Source organism: Ixodes scapularis, unplaced genomic scaffold (assembly GCF_016920785.2).
Source record: "Ixodes scapularis isolate PalLabHiFi unplaced genomic scaffold, ASM1692078v2 PGA_scaffold13__105_contigs__length_92229423, whole genome shotgun sequence".
Lineage (NCBI taxonomy): Eukaryota > Metazoa > Arthropoda > Arachnida > Ixodida > Ixodidae > Ixodes > Ixodes scapularis.
In genome coordinates, this window is record NW_024609839.1 from 40,922,314 (window position 1) to 40,949,543 (window position 27,230).

Genomic DNA, 27,230 nt, shown 5'->3' on the forward strand with positions numbered 1-27,230 from the left:
TTGTTGTACTGCCATACGCTCGTCGAATCTCCTCATTCAACTCCCCTAGAACAGAATAGCCAACGAGTTCAATAACCTCAAGTTAACTTGTCTTCATTCTCGTTCCGTCTGTACGTCCTTCCTTCACCGATGGTAAGTGATGCATCTATGGTCTGTGGCAATATAAGAACGACTGGAGAGTCTCCTCCCACAAATAACGACTCTTTGGTTGGCTAGCGCGACGAGGCGCATTGCGTACGAGGTGAAGTCTTGGTTTTTGTGGCCGCTAACCTCAATAGATTGGCGCTGACGGGGGCTCCTCCCATTCATTGACTTAAGAATATAGGATAAGCTGGCGCCTTCGTTCAGAATGACTTAGGGATTGCATTTTTATTTTTGTGAGAATTGGGGGGGGGGGGGGGGGGGAGATGGCGGGGGGTAACCGCTGCATTATTTACCATTGTACATTTGGAATGGTTCCAAGACTGGCCAAGAAGGCAATGGATCCAGATGTGTTTGTGCAGTATGTTCTGTGTTTATTTTGAATAAAATTGACATTTTGTTGCTTCATTGCTCGAATTTCTTGTAGTTCCTGTGTTTAACTACACACTATAGACCGTTCCACTAGGAAGAGCGGAGAGCGAAAAAATGCTCTCACCCCGTGCGTCGTCTGCTCCGCCGAGTGGGCTGTACCTACATCCGGCTGGCGTTCAAACTCGGTCTAAAATCGCGTCATTTTGAAACATTTAGCGCAGATGGGCGGATTTTAATATGCAAGTTATCGTGCAACGCTAGGCTCAAAAAAAAAAGACTAACTGGGTCTAATTACGCTGTTACCTGCGTGCAAATAAAAAAAAAAGGGAAAATTGTGTCAGAGTGACCGGTCCTCCGGGGAAATGTAAATCCGATTGCTGTAGCTTTTTGACTCTACAGCTCGTACTGTCGTAGGCCTTTAGCGACAATGAGTGGAAATCTGGAATAATAAATAAAAACGTGCTCTCCTGACGCAATAGACGTAGCGGCTGAGGGTAGTACCGCCTGCTGACTCCACTGATATTAAAGTAACGGAACAAAGATACGTTAGTTGATCATTTACCGAAATAAAACAACACAGCTCTATAGGCTGATTTTAGAGTAGCCATGGATATTCTAAGAACGCGAAACACTTGACAACGGCAGCCACGAGCGAGAGTTCGATGCTCGGTATAGCCCGCCTGTACAGTCCAAAGATGGGGAACGGCAACCTCCCGGTCTGTCTTCTGCTAGCGGAGTCGGGCGGGTGCCCCCTCTCTCGTTTTATCCCGCCGAACCTGCTGAACTTCCTGGATGTGTGGAGAGGGCGCTGCGGTCGAACAAAATGGCGCCGCCCTGAGAGCGCTAAATGGAATGGTCTGGTGAAGATTCGCATTGGACATTAGAGTCACTGACAACTTGATGAACGCAGAGTGTGGCCTATTATTTTCAGGCTTCGTGATTGGTTCCTCGGGGCTCTTGGCAACGAATGCCGCAACCTCTTTGGCGGTGAGGCGATCAAAAGACGGGACAATTGACGTCACGTGACCTGACGTCACGTGACCGACGTCACGTGACCTATGCGCCAAGACAGTTTACTCGCTAACACGATAAAAATATACGTTTTACGCTTCCCGAAACGACTTTTAATGTATTTTAAACAAATTAAAACGATTGCTCGTTAAATAGTATATGTCACGCATTATAGGACTGGAAGATAAAAGTCTGTGCCAATTTTTATTTCTAAGTTCTGACCTTCATAATCGCGCACGCTAGCACCTAAAAAGAAAGTCTCACCATAATTACGTGTTTGAGTGAAAATACAAACCAACAAACCGACGGCATTTACCTGTTAGTTACGAATTTAATCGCCAACGCGGCAAATAAACCACCATGTGTACTGACACTTTAAGAACTACAACGACAACAACAAACAAACAGGCAAAAGTCATGAAGCTCTTTGCACCGCGTGGCGATGACGAAAACGTCAAGTCTGATTGTGAAGATGCCACGAAGACGTCAGTCCTACACGCACAGTGTCTCTCTTCACCGATGACGTCGTTCAGCATCCACCGTGAACCGTTTACGAAATCCGAAGAACGTCGCCACACACACGAGCGCTGGACGGTGTTCACCAATGGCGCAGCCAGGGATTTGTTTCGGTAAAGAGGGGGAGGGAGGGAGGCGTTGAGATGTCCATGCCTTGGGATGCGGTGGAGGGGGAGGGGAAATGGAAATGCATGTGTATAATATAGGGTTGCTTGGATGTGGGAAGAGGGGGGGGGGGGAGCTGAATTTGATGTTCACTCGGCTTCGTAGGCGGACTTCCACATGTCCGCCAGGCAAACGGAAGAGTGGAATCTGTAGAAGAGCATGAGCGGTATCGTGGTGTGCTCCACGAAGACCCAGGCGTGGAGTCCGTAGTAGCGGATGCCCATGAAGAACCTGACGGCCATCTTTCGCTCGAACGTGTACACGATCCACATGGTGATGTTGATGACGATGAGGAAGGACACCACCTCCCTGCCGGGCTTCTTGTAGCGGAGCACGTGGGAGTTGCTGCAGCGCCGTAGACCGTCGATGATGAGCGGTGTCTGCACGACCACCTGGATCACCGAGAAGATCTGCGTAGAAGAACGCGTTTTTGCCGCGCGATCAGCTGTGTGACGCCGGAAGTTTACCTTGACTCTACACTTTCCACAACAACATTGAACTGTACTTTCACCGTCCTTTCTGTTTCGAGCTGCTATAATGCTGCAATCAGTAATCAACCCCCCCCCCCCCCCCCCCCCCCACCCACCCAACTTTAAACTTTCCTGTTTCCTCACCTTTCTCCATTTTTGACAGACTGTCCTGTCTAAACTGCAATCACTTATTGTATACCATACAAAGCTCTCATGGGGTGTTCGCTGCTTACATGATGACTGAGCAGGCGCTAAGCATCTTCAAAACATGCTTGCTTCACACATGCTCCGAATATGTCTGCAGAGCGTCTTTTTGTACAACGTATTAGCAGCGTGAGCGCGGCTTCGTTGCCTTATAATCGGCAAGTGCAGCGCACTGCACTGTTAGCAGGAATAAGCAATCGCCCGTTACTCCTGTTTTTTTTTTTGAATCGGGAGGTTCTCATTATAATCACTTGTGTGGGATAATGTGGTCATTAGGGGCACCAACGTAAGCCATAAAGTGTGATGCCACTGCGTAAAGGTGCCAATGTCGTGTCCGTGCCAGTTGCGTCGCGCCACACATATACGCTCGAAGAGCGCAGTCAGGTGGATCAACAGCTGTGATTGATTTGTTTAATGAACACGTCAGTTAGAATAGACTGCCAGTCTATGGGCGAATGTGATATAAGCTCGTCAACGCGATTACCGGAGGGGGGGGGGGGGGGTACTGACCTGAAGCAGGATTCGAGCCCAGGAGCCTCCAGTTTGAAGGTTGGCTATGACCACCAGCATGCCATGGAGGAAGTAGAAGGGCAAGGGAATGCACAGCAGGAAATCATCCAGGAACGTGATGGGGTGACTGTTGATGTCCAAGACCACGATCCGGGCGTAGGCCAGGAGGCTCGCCACGAAGGCCAGAGACAGCAAGACGCCCTCTTGCACCAAGTACACGATGACCCCCGTGTGGTTATGTTCTTCGCTGAGGACAGTCACGTAGAAGACCACCATGACCACGATGGAAGCGAGGAGTACTACAATGCCGGCGAAGATGCCGCGGTTTGCCGAGTGGCAGTCGACGCTGATGACCAAGTTCTTTTCGGTTGTCTCCTCCGAAGACCTGTAGCGTTTGTGGCTGTTCTTGAGGCCGTGTTTGCCGAGGTTTTGGAGAACGATGAACCAGACGCCCGCCAGCAAGAGGTCGAACTCGATGGTGAACGGGTAGAGGTACTGCATCGGTGCCAGGTAGGCGGGCGAGAAGAGATCGGCTGTGGCGCAGCTCAGGTTGGTCAGGTTGTCGGGTTGGTCTTGAGACGAAGAAAAACAGTTTGTTCGGGTTATTGCCTCTCCACACCTACAGCGAGCGCTATAGTCGCACCGCAGACTTGGCGCTATTGTATCAGAGCTCCGCTGCGTGTTACCCCGCCTTTTTTTTTCTCACAGAGGCAATGCAGTTCTATCTCAGCGATAACAGTTTGCGCTGATGCACTGCTCACTTTGTGTTGTCTCGGCACCGAGATACATGTGTGAACCGGCCTTCAAGGCATGAAGGACGTTGTGGCAAGTCAAGTTTCAGTGGCAGGTTTGCTTACATGACTTAGCTGTTCAGAAAGTCAAGACTTGCAAGCTTTGGTTCATGACATCAGCTACGTCACCGCTCGTAGGCTACGCGCGGAGCGCGGGCAGAGAGTCTTCATCGCCGCCGAACACCTGCTCTGCGGCGAAGCTAACGAAGCTCGCCAGTCTTCTCGAGCGAACTAGGTTTTTCTTATTTTTTTTCTGTCTTTTGTAGGGTGTTATTACCGTTTGTTGGAATATTGATTAGTAGCGGCGAAGTTTAAATTTGATTCGAGATTGTATAACGACTAACAACGAAAAAGCTGAGAAAGGATTTTGCGACAGGGCGACGACTTCGATTTTTTGTGATTTTATTTGACTATTCGGTAGTCAGACCGAGTAAACGCCATTGTTTTTATTTGTACTTATCGATGATCGAGAATGCATCCTATGGTGTTAGTAATCATTTAGCCTTACCTGAGAAACGTTCACTCTCAGCGGGTGGCAGCCAGTAAGGACCTTGGTGTTTGTTGGCCTTGATAACGTCACCGTAAGCGTCGTCTACAATAGTCCGAAACCAGTAGCTCAAGGTGGTTGCGAAGCAGTGCATGATGCCAAACTTGGCCATCACCACCCACCTGTTGATGACGATCTGAAATGGTATGCCCGACGTCGACATCATGGAAGACTGTTATGAACGCCTTTATCTTTGGGGGTCTATTTGCTTTTAGATGTGATATGCATTGCTATCAAACATTTAGGCGTGAAAGTGTAGCCCTCCATGCCTTTGTATGAATTCTTCTACGCGGTTAGCAATGTCTAGAACGGTACCCGCTTGAACCCGCAGCTCTCACCGCGATGTACACGACTCTTAATATGAGCTTTAAATAAGCAATCTGTCCAGTGCCATACAGCTTCGAAATCAGGAAGACAAGGGTGGTAGAAATGGCTCGGTCGAAAATGTCGGGGGGGGGGGGGGGGGGGATAATCTCCCATTCTTTCTTTCTGTCTTGACGGCACTGCTGGAAGATAATGTACAGGAGAAATATTAAAGAGGAAGTTCGATTGCTTGAAGAAAAGGGTTCGAATAATCCGATTCCTTAATTTTAGCACAGCTTCGTGGCGCGTTGTTTACACAACTTACACATTATCAGGCCTGTTCATTGTATCTTTACGTCATCTATCTCAATCAACTGCGGGGCCAGATTGGATGCAAGTACTGCGTTAGCCCGTACCCCGCACGAATTCCCAAAACCTCTGACCAAAACGTAGCTGAGTGAAAAAAAAAAGGTCGCAAGAAAAGGACAAGTTTTCTAGAGAAGTTGACCACGATAAAGTGGCCTGCAGTTGTGCTCTGCTAGTGGTTTTTGGTATTAGCTTATCCTTCTCAGACACAAGATGCACATGTGCCTAAAAACAAAATAGTCATTACTTGTTTAGACAACGAGGGTTTAGACTGCCACAGCATGGCGACAGCGTCACCCACTGTATTTGCAAAATTTAGCGAGTGCAGTTCGACTGCTAGCCTGAGGTATTTCCGTGCATCGATTCTGATAGTGACTCAAAACGTACGTTGGAGTATTTGAAGAGGAAGTATAGCTGGTAGAATGAGAAGATCGGTCGCACGACGTGCACCACGAGCAGGGAGATGTCAGCGCAGATTTCGCCGCCGTGCATCCAGCCGATGACCTCTTTGCCCAGTAGCAGGCCTTCGTGAATCAGGTGGCCACAGCAGAACACTGTGGATTAAGGAGATTTATATTAAAGGTGCATGTCTTGAATCGAACAAAGGGCTGCATGCATCCACAGACACTCCAAATGGAAGGAAACGTTTCTGTTGGACACGAGACTTCTAGAATCGGCCATCCTTAGAAGGCAAGCAAATTACATCATGATGGCGTCATCTGCAACGGCGTCACTGACGGCCTGCCCGGGGAACGTTGCCGTTCGTCTGCTTTGTCGCAGGGGAGGTTTGCTCCCTTCAGTCGAGAGGTTTTGGTGCAGAGATAGTGAGAAAGCAGCCGAGAATCAGATTGGATGCTTACAGTTTAGTACGTCATGAACATATTCCAGGGAGAACAAGGGCTTCCCAAGGATTTGTACGCTAAAATAGCTCACAAAAACAACCTGGTGGGACCGAAAGCCACACATATCGGGTCGCCAATTTTGCAGTTTATGCTTAGCGTGTCTATAGGATCGATTGCGAATCATCCTTGGTTTCCATAGAAACCCGATGAAGGATGACATGTATACTAAACAATCCCATACCGTCACCGACATCTTAAAAAGCAGAGGCTTATGATGACATGTATACTAAACAATCCCATACCGTCACCGACATCTTAAGAAGCACAGGCTTAATGATGTTCATGTTTCCAACTTTGTTATCATTGGTGTTCTCACTGTCTAGTGCCGAAATCTCGATGGTTCCGGAGCAGACGATCAGCCGTCTTTTATTAACCTTTTCTTAACCTTTCCTAAACTTTACTTAAGCTTTAAGCTTTTCTTAATCTCTAATCTGAGGAGTGACTCTAATCCGACGAGTGAGACGGTTCCGAGTCTTAACCAAACTCCAGTTAATAGACTGCGGAACTCATTTGTATCTACCTATGTATACGCGGTTCAAGTTTCAGCGGACTGCATGTCCGAGAGCGAGCCGAACTCACCGGTCATCCCGACCTTGAGGTAGAAGCTGCCGCTGTGTCGTCCTGTCAGGTAGCTGTAGCCGGTGACGGGGCGGCCCTGGTCTTCGCTCCACTCGGACACGTAGTCGGACATGGGGATGTCCGTGTCCCGCTTTTCCCGGTCCCGCTCCTTTACGGCCCGTCTCTCGAGGCGACTCAGGTCCACGTGCAGGAAGGCCAGCCACGCGAGCCCCACGAAGCAGATCGTCGTGAAGAACACCTGGCGATGGAACCGCCGAAATACCGAGGTTTTACCTGATGTTTTTTTTTCTGGTCGGACACAAACAGTGTTCACAAGACCCTGGCTTCTCCTTGTTTCATCCTGTATATATATACAGGATGAAACAAGGGAAACACGGCACCGTACGAAACGGTGCCGTGTTGTTTGAAAACCGGTGGCTTTGCTGCGTTTCCATAGGAGCTAAGCCTTTTTCTTTTTTTGCTTTTTCCTCAGGTAAGTTCGCTCTTTGCAAATTTTACAAAAAAAAAATGCACCATTTGTGGGCAACTCTGCACAAAGTCGTAGCGCGATAGGTTGGGAAACAGAATTTTGCGGTCGATTTAAAGAGTCTGGCGTCTCCTTGAATCACCCTGTATATATACTCACACAATCCGCACTAACTATACAAGGCGTCCCCCCAAAAGACTTACAAGGCTGTTTTCACCTAAAAAATGAACTATGCATCGCCGAACACTCCTTCAACTTTTTAAATGTAGCGAGCGGTCCGAATCAGATGCCGAAGTTTCAGAACTAACCGTTATCTCGTTCAAAAGTTACGAAGGACTTTTAGAGCGCAGCTCTTAGGGGCCCGTTCCCGGCTTGAGCGGCGTCGCCGTCGGCGTTGGCGTCGCCGTCGCCGTCTGCGTCGGCGTCGGCGTAACCAAGGTCATCCCAAGGTCACGTGACCCCCAAGGTCACGTGACCCCTCCCAAGGTCATCTCAAGGTCACGTGACCCCACGTGACCCCCTGAAGGTAACGTGACCCCTCGAGGTCACGTGACCCCTCGAGGTCACGTGACCCCTTCCAAGGTCATCTCAAGGTCACGTGACCCCAAGATGACCCCACGTGACCCTTTGAAGGTCACGTGACCCCCAAGTCACGTGACCCCTCTGAGGTCACGTGACCCCCGAGGTCACGTGGTCGCCTCCCCAAGGTCACGTGACCCCCGAGGTCACGTGACCCCTTCCAAGGTCATCTCAAGGTCACGTAACCCCCAGGTCACGTGACCCCTCTGAGGTCACGTGACCCCCCGAGGTCACGTGACCCCTCCAGGTCACGTGACCCCAAGGTCACGTGGGGGTCACCTTTGGGGTCACGTGGCCTTGAGGTCACCCCCAGGTCACGCCTCCCCGCGGTCACGTGACCCCCTCCCCGAAGTCACGTGACACCCCCCCCGGAGCATATTAAAGAATGAGGGGAGGAGGAGGAGAAGGGGGAGGGGTCTACCCTCCCCTCAGTACCCTTCACTTCTCCTCCTCAAGAGCTGCGCTCCAATTCGGCGTTACAGGGATTTGTAAACGGCTTTCACTTTTTTTTAAATTTTCAATGAAAAAACAAAGGACGTTTACAATTCCCTGTAATGCCGAATTAGAGCTCAGCTCTTGAGGAGAAGGAGGGGAGGGTACGGGGAGGAGGGTATGCCCCTCCTCCTCCGTACCCTCTCATCATTCTCTTCTCGTCCCCCTCCCCTTCTCCCTCCTCCTCCCCTCCCCCTCCTCCTCTCATTCTTCTTCCCTCCCCTTCCTACTCCCCTTCTTCTCCACTCCTCCTCCCACTCCCTTTCTCATGACGTCACTCGTGACTCTCGTGACGTCATACGTGAAGGCCTCGTGAAGGTCGTGACCTTCACTGTGTGACGTCACACGTGAAGGTCGTGACCTTCACCGTGAAGGTCGCCTTGTGAAGGTCGTGACCTTCACGAGTGACCTTCGTGACGCCACTCGCGTCGTCACTTATGACCCTAGTGACCCTCGTGACGTCAATCGGGACTCTCGTGACGTCACGTGTGGACGTCACGAGAGTCCCGATTGATTTTGGGAAACGTCCCAGAATGCAACGCGCCGTTACGGCGACGGCGACGCCGCTTAAGCCAGAAACGGGCGCCTAAAAGCTGCGCTCTAAAAGGGGCGGTCAAGGGAGCTCTCAAATACTAGGTGCGGAATGGCGCCAATTACCGAAAACGGGCGAAAACAGGCAAAAACTGGCCCTGTCTTCCCATAATTTTCAAAAAATCCCTTCTAACCTTTGAATGAAATACCGGTGAGTTGTGAAACATTCACATCTGGTTCGGAGCGCTAGCGCTACATTTAGGCGGAGAATGAGCGTTCGGCGATGCGTTATTTATTCTTGCAACAAATAAACAAAACAAATTTGGGGGGGCACCTTGTGCTTGCTAGTCGATGTTCTGATCTGGCTCAACTACCCGACCTTGCTAATTAATTCCTATCAATGCCCGCTTCCATCTGGATGCGCATCGTACCGACGAAAGTTTGTGTAATCGCTACTAAGCCGGCCATATTGTTCACCTAAAGCGGGCACAGCAGACCCCCTAAATTGCCACTGTAAAGACCCTTTTCACAAGGGCGCCGCCATCTTGAATTGTCGTCACTTCCAGTATGGGCGAAACATTGTAATGCCGTCGCCATCATGATAAAAGACGTTTAGGATATAAACGTAACCGTCAGACATTTTTCGTTTGCCTCCCCTCTATTTTTTTAGCGAAATTTGGCATGGCAACGTTGGTTTATGGTTAGGGTTCCATGGATTTTTCGTGTGCGTAACCAAAAAACTCTACGCTCGCACCGCCGCTGGCGCCGCGCGCACACGCCTTCTCCGTTTAAAAGATTAGAAATAAACAACCAAAATAAAGCGTTGACGAACGAGCGTGCAACATGCCACATGTTTTAGGCTTTTGCTTTAGAACAGTTACTGCTGCGAACGTCAGCACGTGCATCACCGTGCCCTGCCATAGCCTCCTCGTAGCCTCCTCTGTACCATAGCCTCCTGTATACTTATAAAGCCTGGCGGTTCGACGACGGAGCCATAGAGTGCCCGGTCGCGGATCTAGAGCGCGAGGATCTGGTAGTACAGAACATTTCTCGGGGAGTCCGGTAGTGCATGAATGCACAGCTTTTGAGCGGCGAGGACCCGAAACACACTGTTCGTTCGGGAGAAACCGATGCGACTGGCTGCTGATGTCGAGGCTACAGCGATACCGGCCGCCGAGGCCTCCGAGGCCGAATTCTAATTTTCATACTCATTCTGGTTTGTTCTCACTTCCCGGCATGGAAACATTTTGTACTATTGAAAATCATTCGAGAGAAGGCTTTTTTGGCCTTCATAATTAAGGAAACTTGAAAACGGCCTCAGGACGTCTTTGAAAGGACCAGAATGTCCCGACTAGTTCCGGACGTCCCGACGACGTCTTCGTCGGGACGAAGACGTCTCGGCCAGCTGAGGACGTCCTCAGGACCATCTGCGTTGTCTTGGCAGTTGTGTGCCCTATGGCGCATGGACCGACGAAAACTCCAAGCGGGGGTAGTTTTTAGTCTTTATTCTTTATTTTTAAGCTCTGGAGAGCCGCAGCACCCCGGAAAGGCGGTGCAGCGGCCCACACCATGGAGGCCCGCGGTGCCACGTCTAGTGAGCCTGATTATGCGATGAGTATACATATGCAAGATGACGACGACTTAGGTTGTTGGTATTGGGGAAGATGACAGTCCGATTCGCAGAAGTCCAGATTTCGTGGAGGCGGGTTGGGCGGTTCAGCCGCGAGCTATGGGGATCTGGCACGCCGTTTGATCGGTGCATGAAGGAGCCCCAGGAACATGATGGCGCTGTTGCTCACTGGGGTCCACTGGGGTCGAAGCATCAGGCTCCAAGGAGGTAGCTCAGCCAAAGTAGAAGCTGCCGCCTCCAAGGAACCGAGGCCCAGGGCTCAGATTGAGGCACCGCCGTCGCCCGGTGTGTCATTCTCTGAACGTTGTCGCAGTCATCTTGCATACTGACCTTTCGACGCTGTTCCCGTGTATAAATATCTGTAATCTGTAATCTGTCAGCCCCGGCAGTTTGCCGCGCAATTTTGAGCGCGAACGAAACAGACGAAACCGAAACGGAGGAACGGGGAAGGGGTGGCATTCCATGTATGCCCTCGCCAACAGGAGAGAAAAAAAAAAAGAAGTATAATGTGTTTCGGCGTCTCGCCGTAGCGGGGCGCCCGTTGCATGACTCTCCTCTTATTCGTTGCTTGCAGCCCTACCTTTTCACTTTCGGCGTCCGCGTCACGTGACTATCTGCCAGGGTTTGTCAGTATAGACTATGTCTTTACTTACAAAGCCTGACAGTTTGACGACGGAGCCATAGAGTGCCCAGTCGCAGGATTCGAGCGCATGGATCTGGTAGCACAGAGCATCAAAGAACCATTTCTCAGCGCACAGCTTTTTCAGCGGCGAGGACCCGAAACACACTTGTTCGCTCGGGTGAAGTGTGTTTCGGCGTCTCGCCGCAGCGGGGCGCCAGTCACGTGGCTCTCCTCTCATACGTTTTCTACCGCTCTACCTTTTCCATTTCGGCGGCCGCTTCTCGTGGCGATCTGCCAGGCTTTGTCAGTATATAGAAGGCTATGGACCTGCATTCTCCTTGATGCTCGGGCAATTTAGCAATAGGTCTATTTCATTTCTCTTCTCTCGTCTTAACGGGGAAGCCGCGTATAGTCCGGACTCCTGAAGAGCAACGACGGGAACGGCACCGAGAATGTCAGCGGCGGCGGCGGGCGGCAAACACCACCGATGAAGATCGTGCATGAAACGCCGAGCACATGCGGGAAACCAGACATGACGACGAACGTCGCGGGGCGGTGAACGCATCAAATACATATGCGTGTGTATCCTTTCGTCACAACGACCACCGATCAAGACAATAAATGTGTTCAAGTTTGTTCAAAATTCCGTGTCACGTCTGCGTCGTGTGCTGAACAGCTTCGGTAGTCATCCACTTTCGCAGACTGGAATGGCTCGGGATTTTTTTTCTTTTGACTATTTACAGGTCGAAACGTTTTATTATTTTTTCGTCGCCCATACCGGATACGCCTATTTGGTGGCTGGGGACGAGAGTACACAAAAAAAAGGTCTATAAACTACAACAGTACTCTCGAAAACGAGTCGTTAAAAAGAAGGGGAAAAAAAACGAGGCTAACGGCAACTTACATCGTTGATCTCGATCCTGTGGAGTCCGACGTAGATGTGGGGCCTCAGTACAGTGACGACGGCCGCAAAGACGACCACAAAGGCCGCGTAGATGTAGCTGAGGAGGGTCGTGAGGTTGTCCCTGCGCGAACGAGCCCGGTTATAGTCGGCACTGATAATGTACATTGTGGCAAGATCAACTGTGTCCCGTCCCGCATTAAAAAAATGAACAGCAGTGTCCAGATAAGTAGGAATGTTTCCTTTGTATCGCCGCGAGTTGCTTAGGGTGCATTTTCTTGAAACAGCCGATAAACGTGTCCGGAGCCGTATCACCTCCGTTAGTTTCGAATTAATTTGAGGTGCGTGGCCCTTTGTGTCGGCTGTGCAGCGGTGGCAGATCGCAGGATACGCCTATGACGAAAATGCTTCGTGTGAGTATTTTCGTCAAACGTCCATTGAGTCATATCGGTTCCGATATGACTCTTGCCATGAAAAATGGCGACATCTCTATTGCAAAAATGTTGTTGCCGAAATCGCTCCGCAGGTTGTCGTTAAAATGCAATAGGGGTTTTGCACTGCCTCGTATTGCGTTGCTGCGAGGCAGACGCGGTATCCTACCCACGCTTAGGCTTGTCTTGAGCTTTGCGCAAAGGTCAAACCCGTCTACCGACTTGTCGAAGAACGTCGCTCAAAGGAAATATTCAAAGCTGTCCTTCACAGCGCTCACGTCCGATTGCAACCACGTGGCGGTCACACACGCTGCACACCATACTTAATAAGTCGTTGAGGAAATACTTCTCAAAGTGCTTGTTGGCCAACACGTACGTTTGTATTCGTTTATCGTTATGCCGTTCCGTTGCCCATGCTCGTTTCGCGTGCTTGGCGTCCCGCTCGCTTTGTAGCTGAAGTTGCTCCTCTTCGTCCGTTTAGCGAGACATCTTCTGCTTGGCTTTCCGCTTGTGTTGCAGCCGAAGTTGCTGCTCTTCGTCCGTTTCGCGAGACGTCTTCACCAACTTGGCGTCTCGATCGCGCTGCAGCCGAAGTTACCGTTCTTTGTCGGTTTCATTAACCTTCTTATTGCTTTCTGTCTCTCAAGCTTTACTAAGACACAACTCGTTGTTCCACAGTCTCTTCAGCACGTCACTATCTCGCTCTTGAGCCTTGACGAAATAGTTGCAACATCCGGAAAAGCTCCTCTCCCGCAGAACAAAGGTTCTGCGGATCACATGGTCTTTCCTCAGCAGCCAATGATGTCTTTGTTGGTTACAAGCATGAAGGACGTAGACAAAAATGCGGAGGGTTCGCTCCAAAATGCTATTGTACTTAAAATAAGTAGCGCCCAAACCCGATGACTATCAAGAAACGCTCTAAACGTAACAGATGCCTGCTGATAACTTACATTTTATTACACGCGCAGTGAAAAAATACATATGGCATTAAGCAAAGAAAGGACGTGGCATCTGAAACAGTCTGCGATGATAGGAATAGGAGCTAACGGTCATTCGTTAAACGTCCATGCCAACTATGATATTTGGAACGCGTCCCCGACTGGGTGTGTGTGTGTTAACCGCGAGCCGCAGTTTGTCCACCCCTTAGCAAGATGTTCAGCGCTGCGTGGCATTGTTAGACGCTTTAATGTACGCAGTTTGTCCACCCTTGGCGTTCTAAAACCTAATCGCGTCCAGCGTTTTTCAATCTGTGCTGTCACGTGACACGATCCCCCGGAGTAACTCGGATCCATTTGGGTAAGATTTGGAACACAGCCAGAGAAGCAGCATGACGTGCACTTGCAATGCATCTGTTGTTTTCGTCTGCTTTCTTACTCTGCTTTTCTGTCGCTCTCTTTCGCGTTCATTCTCTCTGGAGGACCTGCACTCGCTCTTTTAGCCTCTGCTAGGAGTAGAACGTTGCCCAATGTTTGGTCACGTGATGGGACCCGCAGAGCGGGAGTTACTCGGTCGTACTCGAGCGAGGCGTTCAGCTGGTGCTGGAGTCCAATCTGTGAGGAGACGAGCGCTGCTTCAGCGTTCCGCTGGCAGTCGCGGCTACGTTTTCCGTTTCAGATTTGCTACCTGGAAATGGTTAGGGTGCCTTCATGTGCGCTTTGCTTAGGGTGGAGACATCTGGCCATTTTGTCTCACACTTTTATTTTTATTTTTTGTTCAGAAGCGCGTGAAGGAACATGTCCCTGCACGCGCTCGTGGCGCTGACTGTGCTACGGCGACATTTTGTTTTCGTCGATTTCTTTGTATTTTACCCGTGAGCGCGTGCTGTCGGCATCGGGTACTACAAAGGGTGGCATCACCCTTAACAGAAGGACATTGAGGCACCCTAGAAATGGTTAGCTGCCACCAACAAAACAAATTCTGTTCTAAAAAAAAAAAAAAAAAGTTAAGAGGAGTTAGGACACTTACCAGAGCATTTCCGTGTTCTGTTTGCCAGCAGTGCGCCTGCTCAGCCTTTTCTTGTCCGACCGTATTGTGCCAATTGTGCTCGAGATGGAAGGCGAGAAGGTGGCCGTTTTGGTGATGCTGTACACCGTGTCCGACTTGAGGTCCCCGACCGAGTCCATCGAATAACTTAAACTGAGACGCGGATTTTTCTTACAGTTGTCACCGCCGCACTGCAGATAAAAATTAATTAGTTAACTAACATATCAATCAACTAATCAATTCGACAATCAATCAACCAGTCAGTCAGTGTGTCAATGAACGAGTCAGTAGGTCAATCAATCACTAAAACAATCCATCAGTTCATAAGCCGGTCTGTCAAAAAATTAATCAATCTATAAATAATGACTCTATAAAATTTTTACGTGCCGACAAACTGTCCTTAGTTCCAAAGGTTGTATTTAGTGCCTACTGAGTGTCATGTCAAATACAGCGTAATTAACCCTTTTCGTAATGCAGTGCCATCTGGTGGCTCAAATAGCAGCTTACCTTTCATCGTCATCATCGTCATAATCATCATCATCACCATCATCATTTATTATCCTTGAAGGCCTTCACGGACATTACACGAGATAACGGTACTGTTTTTTTTTTTTTTTTCTCTCTACCGAACAATTTTGCATGCAATCTTAGCGCAGGAATTCGTCGGATAAAGCAGAAATTAAAGGGGTCGCAGGGGCAGAAAATTCATATGTCTAGGTTACGGTAACAATGTCGTTTGGTAGTATGTTCCAATCGTTGATGGCCAAGGGTAAAGTGGAACTAATGTATGAAGTAGTTGACGAAAAAATAGGCCGCAACTTACAGGAGTGGTCAAAGCGGGGGAAAATCTGCCACGGGGGTAAAAACAGCGATTCAAGAAGAGGCATGTTATGGTGAAAGATACGGTGAAGGATAGAGAGAGACGGGACGCTCGTCACCTTAATGAAGGTCTGCGAATAAGCTTAGCCGTTTCGCGCAATCCAGACACGCTGGTGAATGGTGAGCAATCACAAAAACTATAAGCTCAGAGCTTTGTTTTGGATGAATTCAAGTTTAATAACTAGGTAAGATAGCCAAGGACACCATAGAGATGAAGCGAATAACAGCTTAGACCGAACTAAAGCTAAGTGTGCTAGTTGTTTTAATGTTGGTGTTGTGGGTTTCAGGTTTCGGCGCAAAAAGCTGAGGGAACGGTTTGCGTCAGCTACTATGTTACGGATGTGAGGCGTCCATGAAAGGTCAAATTTTAAATAAATACGTATACATTTATATGTACTGCCAACGGTGATAGGGGAGGCGTCATGTTAGTAAAAAAAAGGTCGAAGAAAGGCTCAACGAGAAAACGCAAGGAATTAGCATTTGTTAAAATTTAGGATCATCTTCCATTTACTGTACCATTGAATGATTTGTTTAATATCCGTTTGCAAGGTATTGTGATCTTGGGGTGAGAGAATGGGCTTGTAGGTTACGCAGTACTAATGGCAGGAATGGACCTGCCGTCTGTAGTATTGTGGCCAGGCACCGTAACTTTCGCTAGTCAACAGCAGTCGAGAATAGGCGTATTTACCTTGTAATTCTTTCTGGAACAACTGGTAAGGACGAAGCACCGATCCACATTGAAGCCGCGATACAATTTCATACATAATGGGCTGTAAAGCCGATTATGTGCCGCCAACAGGTTAACTGGACCCGAGTTAGAGACGGACGCTTACGCAGCTCCCGTATAAAAATTCCCGCGTCCCATCGTGCTAACGTCTCGCGTGTATAGGCCTCGCATAATACACTTTGGAGAATCTCCAACTTTTCCCACCATCAGTAATCAGAAGGCCGCCATTATTGCGACGCATATGCCATTCCTCAGATGGGGATAGTGATCAAAGTGGCCAGACTGAATTTCGGAAAGGGTTTATAGTCATACAGACACTGATTACTTAAAGGCCGACGACCAGACTCGAGATTCTGCAAGGCAGAAGATCCTCCTCACCATGGGGGAGGAGGAAACCGGCAACGGTAGACAGGGTGGAAGGAGGGGAGAGGAGGACGCGGGAGAAAAGTGGAAAGCGCGAACTGGTCGTCGAGCTTCAAGAGACGAAGGGCGCGGCAAGTTCGTCTGCTTCTTTTGCAGGGGTTGTGGTGACGTCAGAGAGACGCCGAGCTCTGATTGGCTCTGATTGAAGGCTAGGGGGTAGACCACGAAGAAAGCTGCCTTGACGTCTATCCACTATTCTTCTTTCAGAGCCAATCAGAACTCGGTGTTCTGACGCCCCCCCCCCCCCCCCCCCCCCGCGCTCTAGTCTCCTCCTCTCCCTCCGTTTCTACCCGCATAGTATTTTTTTTCAGTAAGAAAAATGTTTTTTTTTTAGTTTTATGAACATTCCGTATTTGTGAAAGTCACTGATACCCTAGTTGCACTAGCGCTCTAAACTGTCACTAAGTCAACGATCGTTGACATCACCCAACTGTCATTGAGCTGAACTAATACCCTTGCCACACGGGCAACTCGAATGCCATTTAACGAATGATATTTGAGCGGACGGCCAATCAGCGCGCGACACTCCGGGCGTGGCGCATCCCACGCTGATTCGCCGATCACACAAATGTCATTCGTTGTAAATGGCATTCGAGTTGCCCGTGTGGCACGGGTATAAGCTGTCCGGTGTTACACGGTACATAGGCCTAATAACAGCCCCAGTTGAGGTGCGCGTCAAGGGACACCATTGAAGACGAAACAAAACAAAAACTGATGTCACGTTATCTTTTTTTTTTTTTAAATAGCGATGCGAATGAATTATATGCACACTTTTCATTCATGATAAACGCTTAAAACAAAACAAAATAAACTTTTTTGTTTGTTTTGTTTTTAGAGTAAAGAAACGACTTTTAGAACGTTTTACACGAATTCAAGCAAGACAGACACAACGACAGTCTTGTCGGCACCGACATTACAACAGTGTTGTACGGAACGGCGTTCCAAGGAACGGCGTTCCTGGAACGCGTTCCTTTTTGGAGGAACGAAGGAACGCCGCCGTTCCATTTTGCATCGCTGGAACTGGAACGGGAACGCGTTACATTTTTACTGGAACGGAAAGAGTAACGGCGTTCCTTTTTTCGTCCAGCGGGGTGATCTTTATTTTATTTCTAACAGGAAAAGTATACGAAAGTACAAAAACAATAGCTTTACGAAGTGCAGGATCTCTTTAACGTTTTGGCTACTAATCTTATATATTATTTTGTGTGGTCCTCGCTTGCTAACAGTTTCGGGTGCAGGAGAGCTGCGGGCATTGATACTTTTTTGAGTGCCCGAAACTGTGGTACAAAAAGCAAAACTTTTAGTCGTATAGGAAAAGACAAAGGAAGAGGGTTGTTTCAAACTCAGCTGCTTTTTTTGGTTCCACGAATCCTCATACACCCAGAAATATTTTTCCAACTACAGCCAGTTTTGAACTTCAATAACGAGACCTCCAATTACAACAAGATCGCAGGTTGCCATATATCGGACTCACCCTTGTATTCCGACCATTATTCACTTAAAAGATACACAAAAAAAATAATAACCTTTATTCCTACAATTGTCCCCCACCTTCAAACTGAACAACAAATCTAACCTTCACAACGAAGTATTTCCAGCTTTCAAGTCAGAGTTTCCAAAAGTCCCCGCCCTTTCCTTCACTTGCTCCTCTTACGGACAGCAACATCGAGAAGCAACTGTTGTTAAGTTCTAACACAGGACTCTGTTGAATTGAAGCGTGTGAGCGCTGCAGAACCCAGGGATCCTGGGTTCGAGCCCCACCCCTGCCCGTTTCGATCTGGATGAGCATCGTACCGGCGTGCGGTCGTGTATCACTACTGCGTGGTGCACGTTAAAGACCCCAGGCTAGCGGCTGTACCGCACTGGCTAAATTGCTCATCTACAGCTGGGAGACTCGTCGCCCCTGTGAGGCAGACCAAGTTCTAGGCTGTATAAACACACACACAACCCAATTTTTTGAAGCGTGTGAGGTAGTTGTAAAACGCTCGTGCAATCTTGGATAAAAGTACATTCGGCTCGTCTCAAATTATCCGCTACAAACATGAAGATGGTTAATAGCTGAGATTTTTAACATGAACATATCAACAAATGAAACCCTGCTTCCGCGTCTTTTCTTCTCCTGTTGCCCTTCCATCACGACATACAAAATCGTAAGCTGACTATTAATGGGATAGATAAAAAAAACTTTGTTTGATTTAACTAAATATGGTAATTAGCAAAAAAATACAAATGTAACGTATATGTAACGATACGTTCCATTTCTTCAACTGTAACGGGAACGAGTTCCTTTTTCAGATATGGAACTTGTAACGGGAACGCGTTCCAAAAATCAGAAGGAACGAGGAACGACCTTTCGTTCCTTTTTTTGAGGAACGTGTACAACACTGCATTACAATGGCCGTCCTCGTCGAGCTTTGCTTTGGCGACGTGCTGTGATCGTTCTAGCAGCAGCTCTGGCCCCGAATCATAGCTGTTCCGACAATATATGCTGCTAGGATACTTTCTACATACCTCTCCCAATCTTCCGCAATAGTAAGTGCTTCGCTGGCGCTGCCCATGGGCGTTCATGCGGCGGACGTCGCCATCTTTAGCTTTATTGGGGTGAACCCCCATCAGTTATACTCCGTTTCACCTTACGTTGTTCCGCAGCGAAGGATAGAACGCGAGCTCACAGAGTGGGCGGTTGCTCTTTATGCGCCAGAGCTTGTGCTGACGAGACCTGGCCCAGACAGCGTCCCTAGGCAGCTTTAAAACCTGCGCGTTACGTCACATGACGCCACGTCCGGGAGACCGGCACGGGCGCCGATTGGATGCGAGTGCCGCGTCAGCTTTCGCGTGGAACTATGATAGGAGACGAGCCCCACGCGAACGCTGACGCGGCACTCGCATCCGATCAGCGCCCGTGCCGGCCTCCCGGACGTGACGTCGTGTGACGTAACGCGCGGGCTCTGCTTCTAGGAGGTGCTGCCCCGGCGCATTCATACATACATACATACGAGCTGGCGCTTGTAGCCTTTCCTGCGGTACATCATAAGGTGAACTAGAGTAGAACTGAGGTAGGCCAGCTCGATCGAACTCAACAGGCCACTTGAAGAAATCCCTCTATGCAACTCTGCGCGCGTTGCTCGCTGGGAACCAGTTGGCCATGGTTTCGGTTTCAATCAGATAGCCGCTGTCTGTACTCCTATTTCCGAGCACGTGATCTTCCAAGCCCGCATAACTTCACACGCATGCGAACGTGTATGCACGACAGGGGCACCAGCAGGGACGTTGCGATCCATCGTTCTACATTTGCCTACCTTTACCCAAAATCCGGCCACACCGGGAACCCCAAAAACAGTGCCAAGTGTTTTTTTTTTTTTTTTCGATATCTGATCACTTGTAGGAAGTCGCAGCAATGAAAACGAAAGCAGCGTGTTCCATCACAACACGATCATCATGACGAAATCTGAAACTGAAACCAAAACTGAGTGGCCAACTGGTACCCATAATGCATTTCGTGCCACCGTGCCACCAGGGCCGCTTCAAATCGGGGAAAGATATATTATCATTAGCGGCTCAATGGCAGTTGGCGCCGCCGTGTAACTCCGCCTGATTGCGATCGAAACAACTGTCATTGGCTTAATGACACTTAAGAGCTCTAGTGTAACTAGGGTATAAGTCGGTGACAGGTTGAGAACCAGAGCTGGCCAAATTACTCATATTTTGTAATTAAATTACATTACTAATTACTTTGCTCAAAATTGCTGAAATGTAATTAAATTACATTACAAATTACCACAGCCAGAAAGTAATTAATTACCATTACAAATTACTTTTAAAAGTAATTACATTACTTTCGCATTACTTTTGTATACTTTAAAATATAAAGGAGCTATTGATAACTTCCTTTTACAGATAACTTTATTTACATTATTTACACAGTTCATGGCACACAGCTAGAACTCTCTGTTGCATGTTTACCGATGGACAGAGGAACGCACGCGACTGATCCGTTTCCCACCCAACCCGGACAACTATTTTTGGAGATGACTGAGGACCCTACGCGGATTATCTCTGGGAGGGGGAAAAACAATTGTCATTGTTCGCAAAATCGCGTCGAGGGCCGTTCCACCAGGGGCCTTAGTTCGACCTACTTCCCCTCCTTCGTTTCCCGAGAATGTCAAGCAGAAAAGCTCGAATGGAAGGCACTTACCAGCCCTATTTCTCATAGTGGAAGATAACACAGAGAAGGTACGCAGTATGCACCAGAAAAAGTAAGCGGAACCTTTCAAGAGGGGCCAGAAAACGTCGAATGCAAAACCGCAAAACATAGGTAGAGAATCGCGCTGAGCGGGTTTTCACAGTTCAAGAGAATGGCAGAAAATGTCTAGCTGATAGCGGGCGCGAGAGTCGCACCAGCCGCATTAGCGTCAGCAACATAGCGGCGGCCGAAGAGCGTTTTTTGGAAAGGTGTAGAGGAAAAAGAAAAAGTAAAATAAAAAGAAAAGCGCTCTTGTGTATTGTGGACACGAAAAATATGCCTGGTGCGAAAAAGTAATTAGGTAATTTAATTACAATTACCGTCGCTGGAGTAATTCATTACATTACTAAATTACCTGCTACAAAAAGTAATGAATTACATTACTAATTACTGGAACAAGTAATTAAATTACTGTAATTTCATTACAGTAATTGCATTACTGCCAGCTCTGTTGAGAACTCAGTGACTCAGTAGGTGCTCCGCCTCCAGCACGCACTGGTCGCCTTCCGCTGGACTTTGACTGCGCGTGCAACGAAGTGTTATCAAAGACAGAAAGCTCACGATCGAGATTGAGCGCCCACTGGGTTATTTCCCCTGTCGCCGATTATAGCTTTTAAAAGCGGGCAAATAATATTTCGGTCTGTTTAACCCGCGCCTGACGCAGAGAAACATAGACATACCACGTTCGGCAGCTCATTTTTCCAGTCCGCCGATGAGAGTGTCGGGTGGTCTTCGTTCTCGAAGCCTGTTGCGTCGTCGTCGGTGGAGCTGGATCCAAGACCGGAGGTTCGTACCGACTCGTACGACATGTTGAGATCGTTGGAGGCGCGCGGCGCCAAGTTGTCGTCAGCCATGTCGCTCCCTTGCCTCTACTCTTTCGTCAACCGCGTCGAGCGTCTGTTTTTACCGTCGACAAAGCGACAGTTATGGACACACTCACTATCCGCGGCGACAACTCCGTAAGGCTATCGATGTCGGTATGCAGCCGATACGATTTTGTCAGATCCGTTATCGGCGTAGCCGTCATTTGACCTCGCTAATCGAACGCTCAGGTACGTGTTCTTCTTCGGAGCTATTTGTGTGTAGATTGACCGTGAAGAGACTGCAATCAGCTTGTCGGTCACAAGTTGTTTTTACTTGACGCGTGCATATTTGCGTGCGTGTGCGTTTATTTGCAAGAGCGCGCAGCATGCGCGGGAAGGTAATTTTCGGCGGGCTTGAATTTCACGTGCTTTCTCGTACCAGCAAAGATATGAAAAAGAATAAATAATCTACTGCAAAAAAAAAAAGTATTCTTCCGGATTTACGTGTTTTTATATAACTTTTATGAGTTTCATGATTATTGCATGCAACAGTGTGAGAGACTATGAGAGTAGTGTTTGAACGATAAGGAAGCAGACGCGGTGTTATCAGATAACGGCAAAAGTACAAGTTGGTTTATCCATTGCGTATTTTAATGACGTACTTCGTCACGATTATCAGCGCACTTATCTTGTCTTGGCACCCTTGGGGATACGCTGAACTATCAGACACTCTTAAAGCGAAAACCCTGCCAGAAGCCGAGAATTCGTAGCGCCGCTGAAATCACTGTAGCTGAAACAATGGGAACGCTGACGCGCAGGCTATCTGTAATCTAAAACCCGGAACAGTTTCTGAGAAACTGTCACAAATTGAATTGGTTGGAAACCTGGAGAGACAAGTGGGATAGTGTATTGACTCCCCATGCATTTGAAAGCTTGCAAATAGATACGAATGACATTAATGCACAAGGTAAAAATGTGTTATCTTTTTTTTTCTTTTTCTTTTAAAGAATTGACAACCGAAGAAGCGTTTAGTCTAAGATGATTCGTGCTCTGATCCCATCGTGATAAGGCTACACTTATCCTCCTCTGTTCGTTTATATAGGTGTCTAATTTGTTGTTTATCTGTAATTTCCCGGTTAATTAGGACTAAAACGACTTCCAGGTCGGGAAATTCTTAATGATGCCTTAAACGGCTATTTAATTTCCGCAAATAGCAGTTACTCGAACCCCACTGAATGTTGCCAAGCTGCTCCATTCTATAGCGTTCACTTGAACTGAAGATTGAAACCAGTCGCGCTTTCTGATTGGCTGGTGTCAGCCAACTTGAAGCCGGCTGTCTTAAAGACTGACGCCATTTCGAAGCCTGAAGTCTCGAATGTGTTAGGAGCGTTGGTTTTTTCTAGAGCTTTCTGTATAAACTAACCTGCCTTCAAGCCGGAGTCGCAGTGTCCGGGTACAGGTCCCCCCCTCGTCGCAGCCAACTCGTCATAGGAAAACTGGTCATAGGGGAACAGGTCAAAAGGGGCATCTCGTTCTAGGTTATCCCGTAGCAGGGAGCATGGTCGCGTCAACCTTTCCGTCATAGGAAAAGTGGTGAAATGTTTTCAGTTCACAACATGTTTTTATTTCTCTTTTTTTATCTTGTTCGCTAAAAAGTCTACATTCCCACAAGGGGTTATTGTCTTTCGCTGTGACCCCTCCTTTCCATTGTAAGCACTCTTCAAAGTTCTTTTCAGATGACAGTTTTTTGTTAGGGGGATGCTAAGGTTCAAAAGAAGAAATTTTTTTGTTGAACTGATGAAGGCGAACACGTTGAAATGTAGATGATTAAAATTGAAAGAACAAAAACACGAAGGACGAGGACGAGATCACAACACTCTTTCATTTGAATCCCAGAAGAAAGCTCACCAAACAAAAGCTCACCCATTCTTTCACAGACCCGAACAAAACCTCACCAGAAATAACATGTCATGTTGGTCTTAACACGAGTGCGGACAACTTAGGTGCATGCGTGCGACACTAAAATGCAACGATAAATTCAATCTCAGAGGCGCATGGTTTGTTGATTAGAGTAGAAACAAGTTTATTTATCGATTGGTTAGAAGCGAATGCAGTCCCCTACTAGCTCCAGCTGTTTTCGTAGATCTGAGTGTACCTGGAACTCCTCGCAAATATATTTTACAGATGAGTTTGCAGGCGCAGAGTGGATTTTTGCATCCGCTTCACTGGGGGTTCACCTCCCCGGGCTTGTGGCTATGCCGTGGCAACGAGCGCCTGATTTTGCTGTAGGTATTCAATCACCCTTCAGACGCTTGGATGGGCGTGCAAAATGAAAATGAGGGACTTTCTTTTTTTTCCCGCAGGCGAATTGACATGCCTGATTCGATTTTACATCGCCGCTTTTGTGAAGCCATCGACCGCAGCGCCGCGACGTGGCTTTAAGACGATTCATGGGAGTTTTGAGTGTCCATACAAATTTCAGTGGCTCTATTTTGCCCCTACACCTTCTTCTTAAACAAAACCAGTGATGTGATTGATCTAAGACATTTTGTAACACCTTTCGGAGCAGCCAAAACAGTGTTTTGGAGCAGAAAAAATGGCTTTTGGAGCAGCCAGAACAGTGTTTCGGAGCAGCATAAGTGTTTTTTTGGAGAAGATACTCTTAGAAAAATAAAAAAAAATATTTGTTTTAAGTCTTGCGCAAAGAAGGGTGCTTTGCTCGCTGCAATAAACAAATTATGGTCAAGTTAGACCACCTGGGAGTTTTTCAACGTGTAACTGACATGCCCATGACATGATACATTTTGCAATACTTCCGTTAAATGATACATATATATGTACCCGTTATAGATAAATATAAACCAAACTGCACATATTAAACCTTATTTGAAAATGACCAGCTTAGTAGTAAATATCACAACATTAGGTTGACAAGTTATATAATATATGAATGCAGACTTCGGCTAATGAAGCACGTAACTACTGCAGTGCAATGCGAAATTGTACACAAGACAAAGATGCATCACGACTAGCGGGTGCTTTTCTTTTTGCCTTTAGAAACTTTCTGCAAGGCTGCTGGAAGCCTCGCTTTGCCTTCGGCTAGTAATGAATGTCCACTTTCGATGTCTCCAAAGAGGCATTGAGACATCCCAGAAGTGTGCATACATTGCCGTAGGCGTTGTCGAGCAATTCCGAAAAACCGCTTGCCACCGTTTTACTGGATCCGGACGTGCCATATTTTTGTCAAAAGTAGGCAACCGTAAAACTTTGGATTGCAAGCGCCCCGGCTGGTGCCTCTGTCGTGCATTCATGTTTGCATGCACATGAGGGCAGCTTTGGCAGGCTTGCAGTTGCGCGTGCTTCTTCGCGCGAGCGGAGATGACTGTTCGATTGAAACCGAAACTCTGCCACTCCGCTCCGTCGCCAACTGGTTCACAAAACTCTATGCAAAATGTAACTGTCCAGCATACGACAAAAAGTAGTCCAGCGGCACGTGCTTGCCAGGCCGGCAAGCGAGGTACAAGCTAAGCACACAGAAAAAAAGAAACCGAGCGCGTCCATGCAGGACATTGCGAGCCAGGGTCAAACCGTTCTTGGAGCGCTTTGTTCAACGGCTGAACTCGAGACAAACAAGCGCACTCTGCGGGTTCAGCGTTGCAAACATTGCATTCCTTGCTTTAGTTCATTTCTCTTCATCAACTTTCTTTCGAGGCAGATTTTTCAGTTACCGGGGTCCCTCTCGAAAGAAAGCCCACCGAGAGAAACGATAGGTAATCAATACTTCGACACAGCGGTCTTTGAGTTAAAGAGATATTTTTGTAGTCTATAGCGTATGATCTAAACACGAACAGGAATGTTGATGAACATGCGGCGGTCCTTTCGTTACGGTTTAGAAAGCGCCATATCTGTAGCGACATGGGGACGGCAACATTCGACGTCGCGCGACCACGGTGACTGGCAGGCAGGGACCAGATATAGTTTTCCCACAACATTTGCTTTCAAAAGCGAGAGCTTCGGCTCATAAAGTAACTCCCACCGCGCAAAAACGTGCTTTCGTTTCACCCGACACGCTTGCGTCGGAGCGTACGCACAAGCCCGCGTCTATATAGTTGAAAAACTTTTAAAAAGCCGCGAGACGAGACGCACGAGACGACGAGAGCGCGAAACGAGATACGGCAGGAAAAACCATTTAAAGGGACCATGAAATTATTTTAAAATCGAATTTCATCCACCGCACGTCGTAAAAGGTGTGAAAAGGAACACAAAAACACAAGACTAGGGAGCCAAAAAAAATTATTTGCTATAGAACTTTTAAAAGAAAACTGGACTCTTTTGCGACTTCTTTCCTTCGAAAGCTCTGCCTTTTCACTACGATGCATACGCAGAATCGGTGCACGTCAGCCGAATCCACATCGCCTATTGGGTAAGAGCCTACCTCACCAGCACCGCGATCGTAAACAATAAATAGCCGGCGAATGTTTCCTAAAAGTTTTGTTAAATAATATTCAGATCCACATTTTGTAGCATAATTAGAGATGTGTGGCGAAAATTGCCAAATTTGATAATGCTGAGAGCCAAGCGCCATCTATCGTGTGGTAAACGAAGCAACTACTGCGCGTGCGCAGTAGGGCAGGGCCAAGTTCAGAACGGTTATTTGCTTTGGTTTCCTTCCTCTCAAAACTCTGACTGACTGAACGTTTATTTTTCTACGTGTTCATCTCGCGCGTGCCGACTTCAAGCAGCAAGAAAGAAATGTACTTAAAACAAACCACGACGAACAAGAACGCTGGATCCACAAACACCCGAGAAGAGCGACAACAGCCGCGAATCCCGCTCCGACGAAACTCTCAGAATATAGGCCTAGCAGGCACTCCGACTCGGCGCAGCGTTGCTTCGTCGCAAGACCGTCTGCCTACGACCGGCTGGCGTACTGAATGGAATATGCCCGCGCTACCCTTGTGGACCCTTCCGTATTATAGTTTGATCGCTGACCTCAATTTTAGGTTAAGAGGTGAGGTCAATCTCTTCCCCTTGTTTTCCGAGGCAGTGTTGACGAACACTCGTCGAAAAGGGACCCTCGTCGATCCTCTCCTTCTTTGTGTGATATAGAGCTGAAATAAACGCTGTATGGATTACCTTCGTAGCACGGTATGTACACTTTGTTATTGGTATGCCATTTTTATTCTGACAGACTGCACGTCACTGTCCAGCTGTAACAGTTCGTGGGAGGTATACGTGCAATACCGGTCCAACCTTTCTTTGCCGAGTGTCGCGTCAGTATCGAGTTGCAATTGTAAAAGATCGGTCCCGAAGCGCTTACCAACAGCGCGAATACAGCACTTCATCAAACGCGCGCGTCCGCTCCGAGTGTGAACAGGTATTTACGTGGCTCTTGCTGACAGTTCAAACGTATCTTTTTTAACGTCGGCTCGCTCCTGCATCTCCGAGACCGCGAAAAACGCCGCGGCAAATTGTTCCCATCTGCACTTCCCAACAGGCATACCGGCGTATGGGACTAGTCCCATGCTGTCGCTGTAGCGCAACGTATCTCATTGAATTTCGTTCAGCTGCGATGCGGCGATGAGAGGCGCCGATTCAGAAAATACGTCGGTGACATCGGCGCAGTAAAACCCACCGGCGCAC

General features: G+C 48.0%; 1 protein-coding gene across 1 annotated transcript; it reads right to left on the bottom strand.

Moving 5' to 3' along the window:
* Positions 1-1,506: 1,506 nt before the first annotated feature.
* On the bottom strand, positions 1,507-21,766 carry LOC8028800 (proton channel OtopLc). Its single transcript, XM_029975283.4, has 8 exons — positions 21,465-21,766; positions 14,495-14,703; positions 12,102-12,222; positions 6,878-7,115; positions 5,784-5,950; positions 4,689-4,863; positions 3,390-3,961; positions 1,507-2,615 (listed from the first exon to the last, which is right to left on the bottom strand). The coding sequence occupies exons 1-8, from the start codon at positions 21,636-21,638 to the stop codon at positions 2,295-2,297; spliced, it is 1,977 nt and encodes a 658-aa protein (XP_029831143.3). The 5' UTR covers positions 21,639-21,766; the 3' UTR covers positions 1,507-2,294.
* Positions 21,767-27,230: the final 5,464 nt, after the last annotated feature.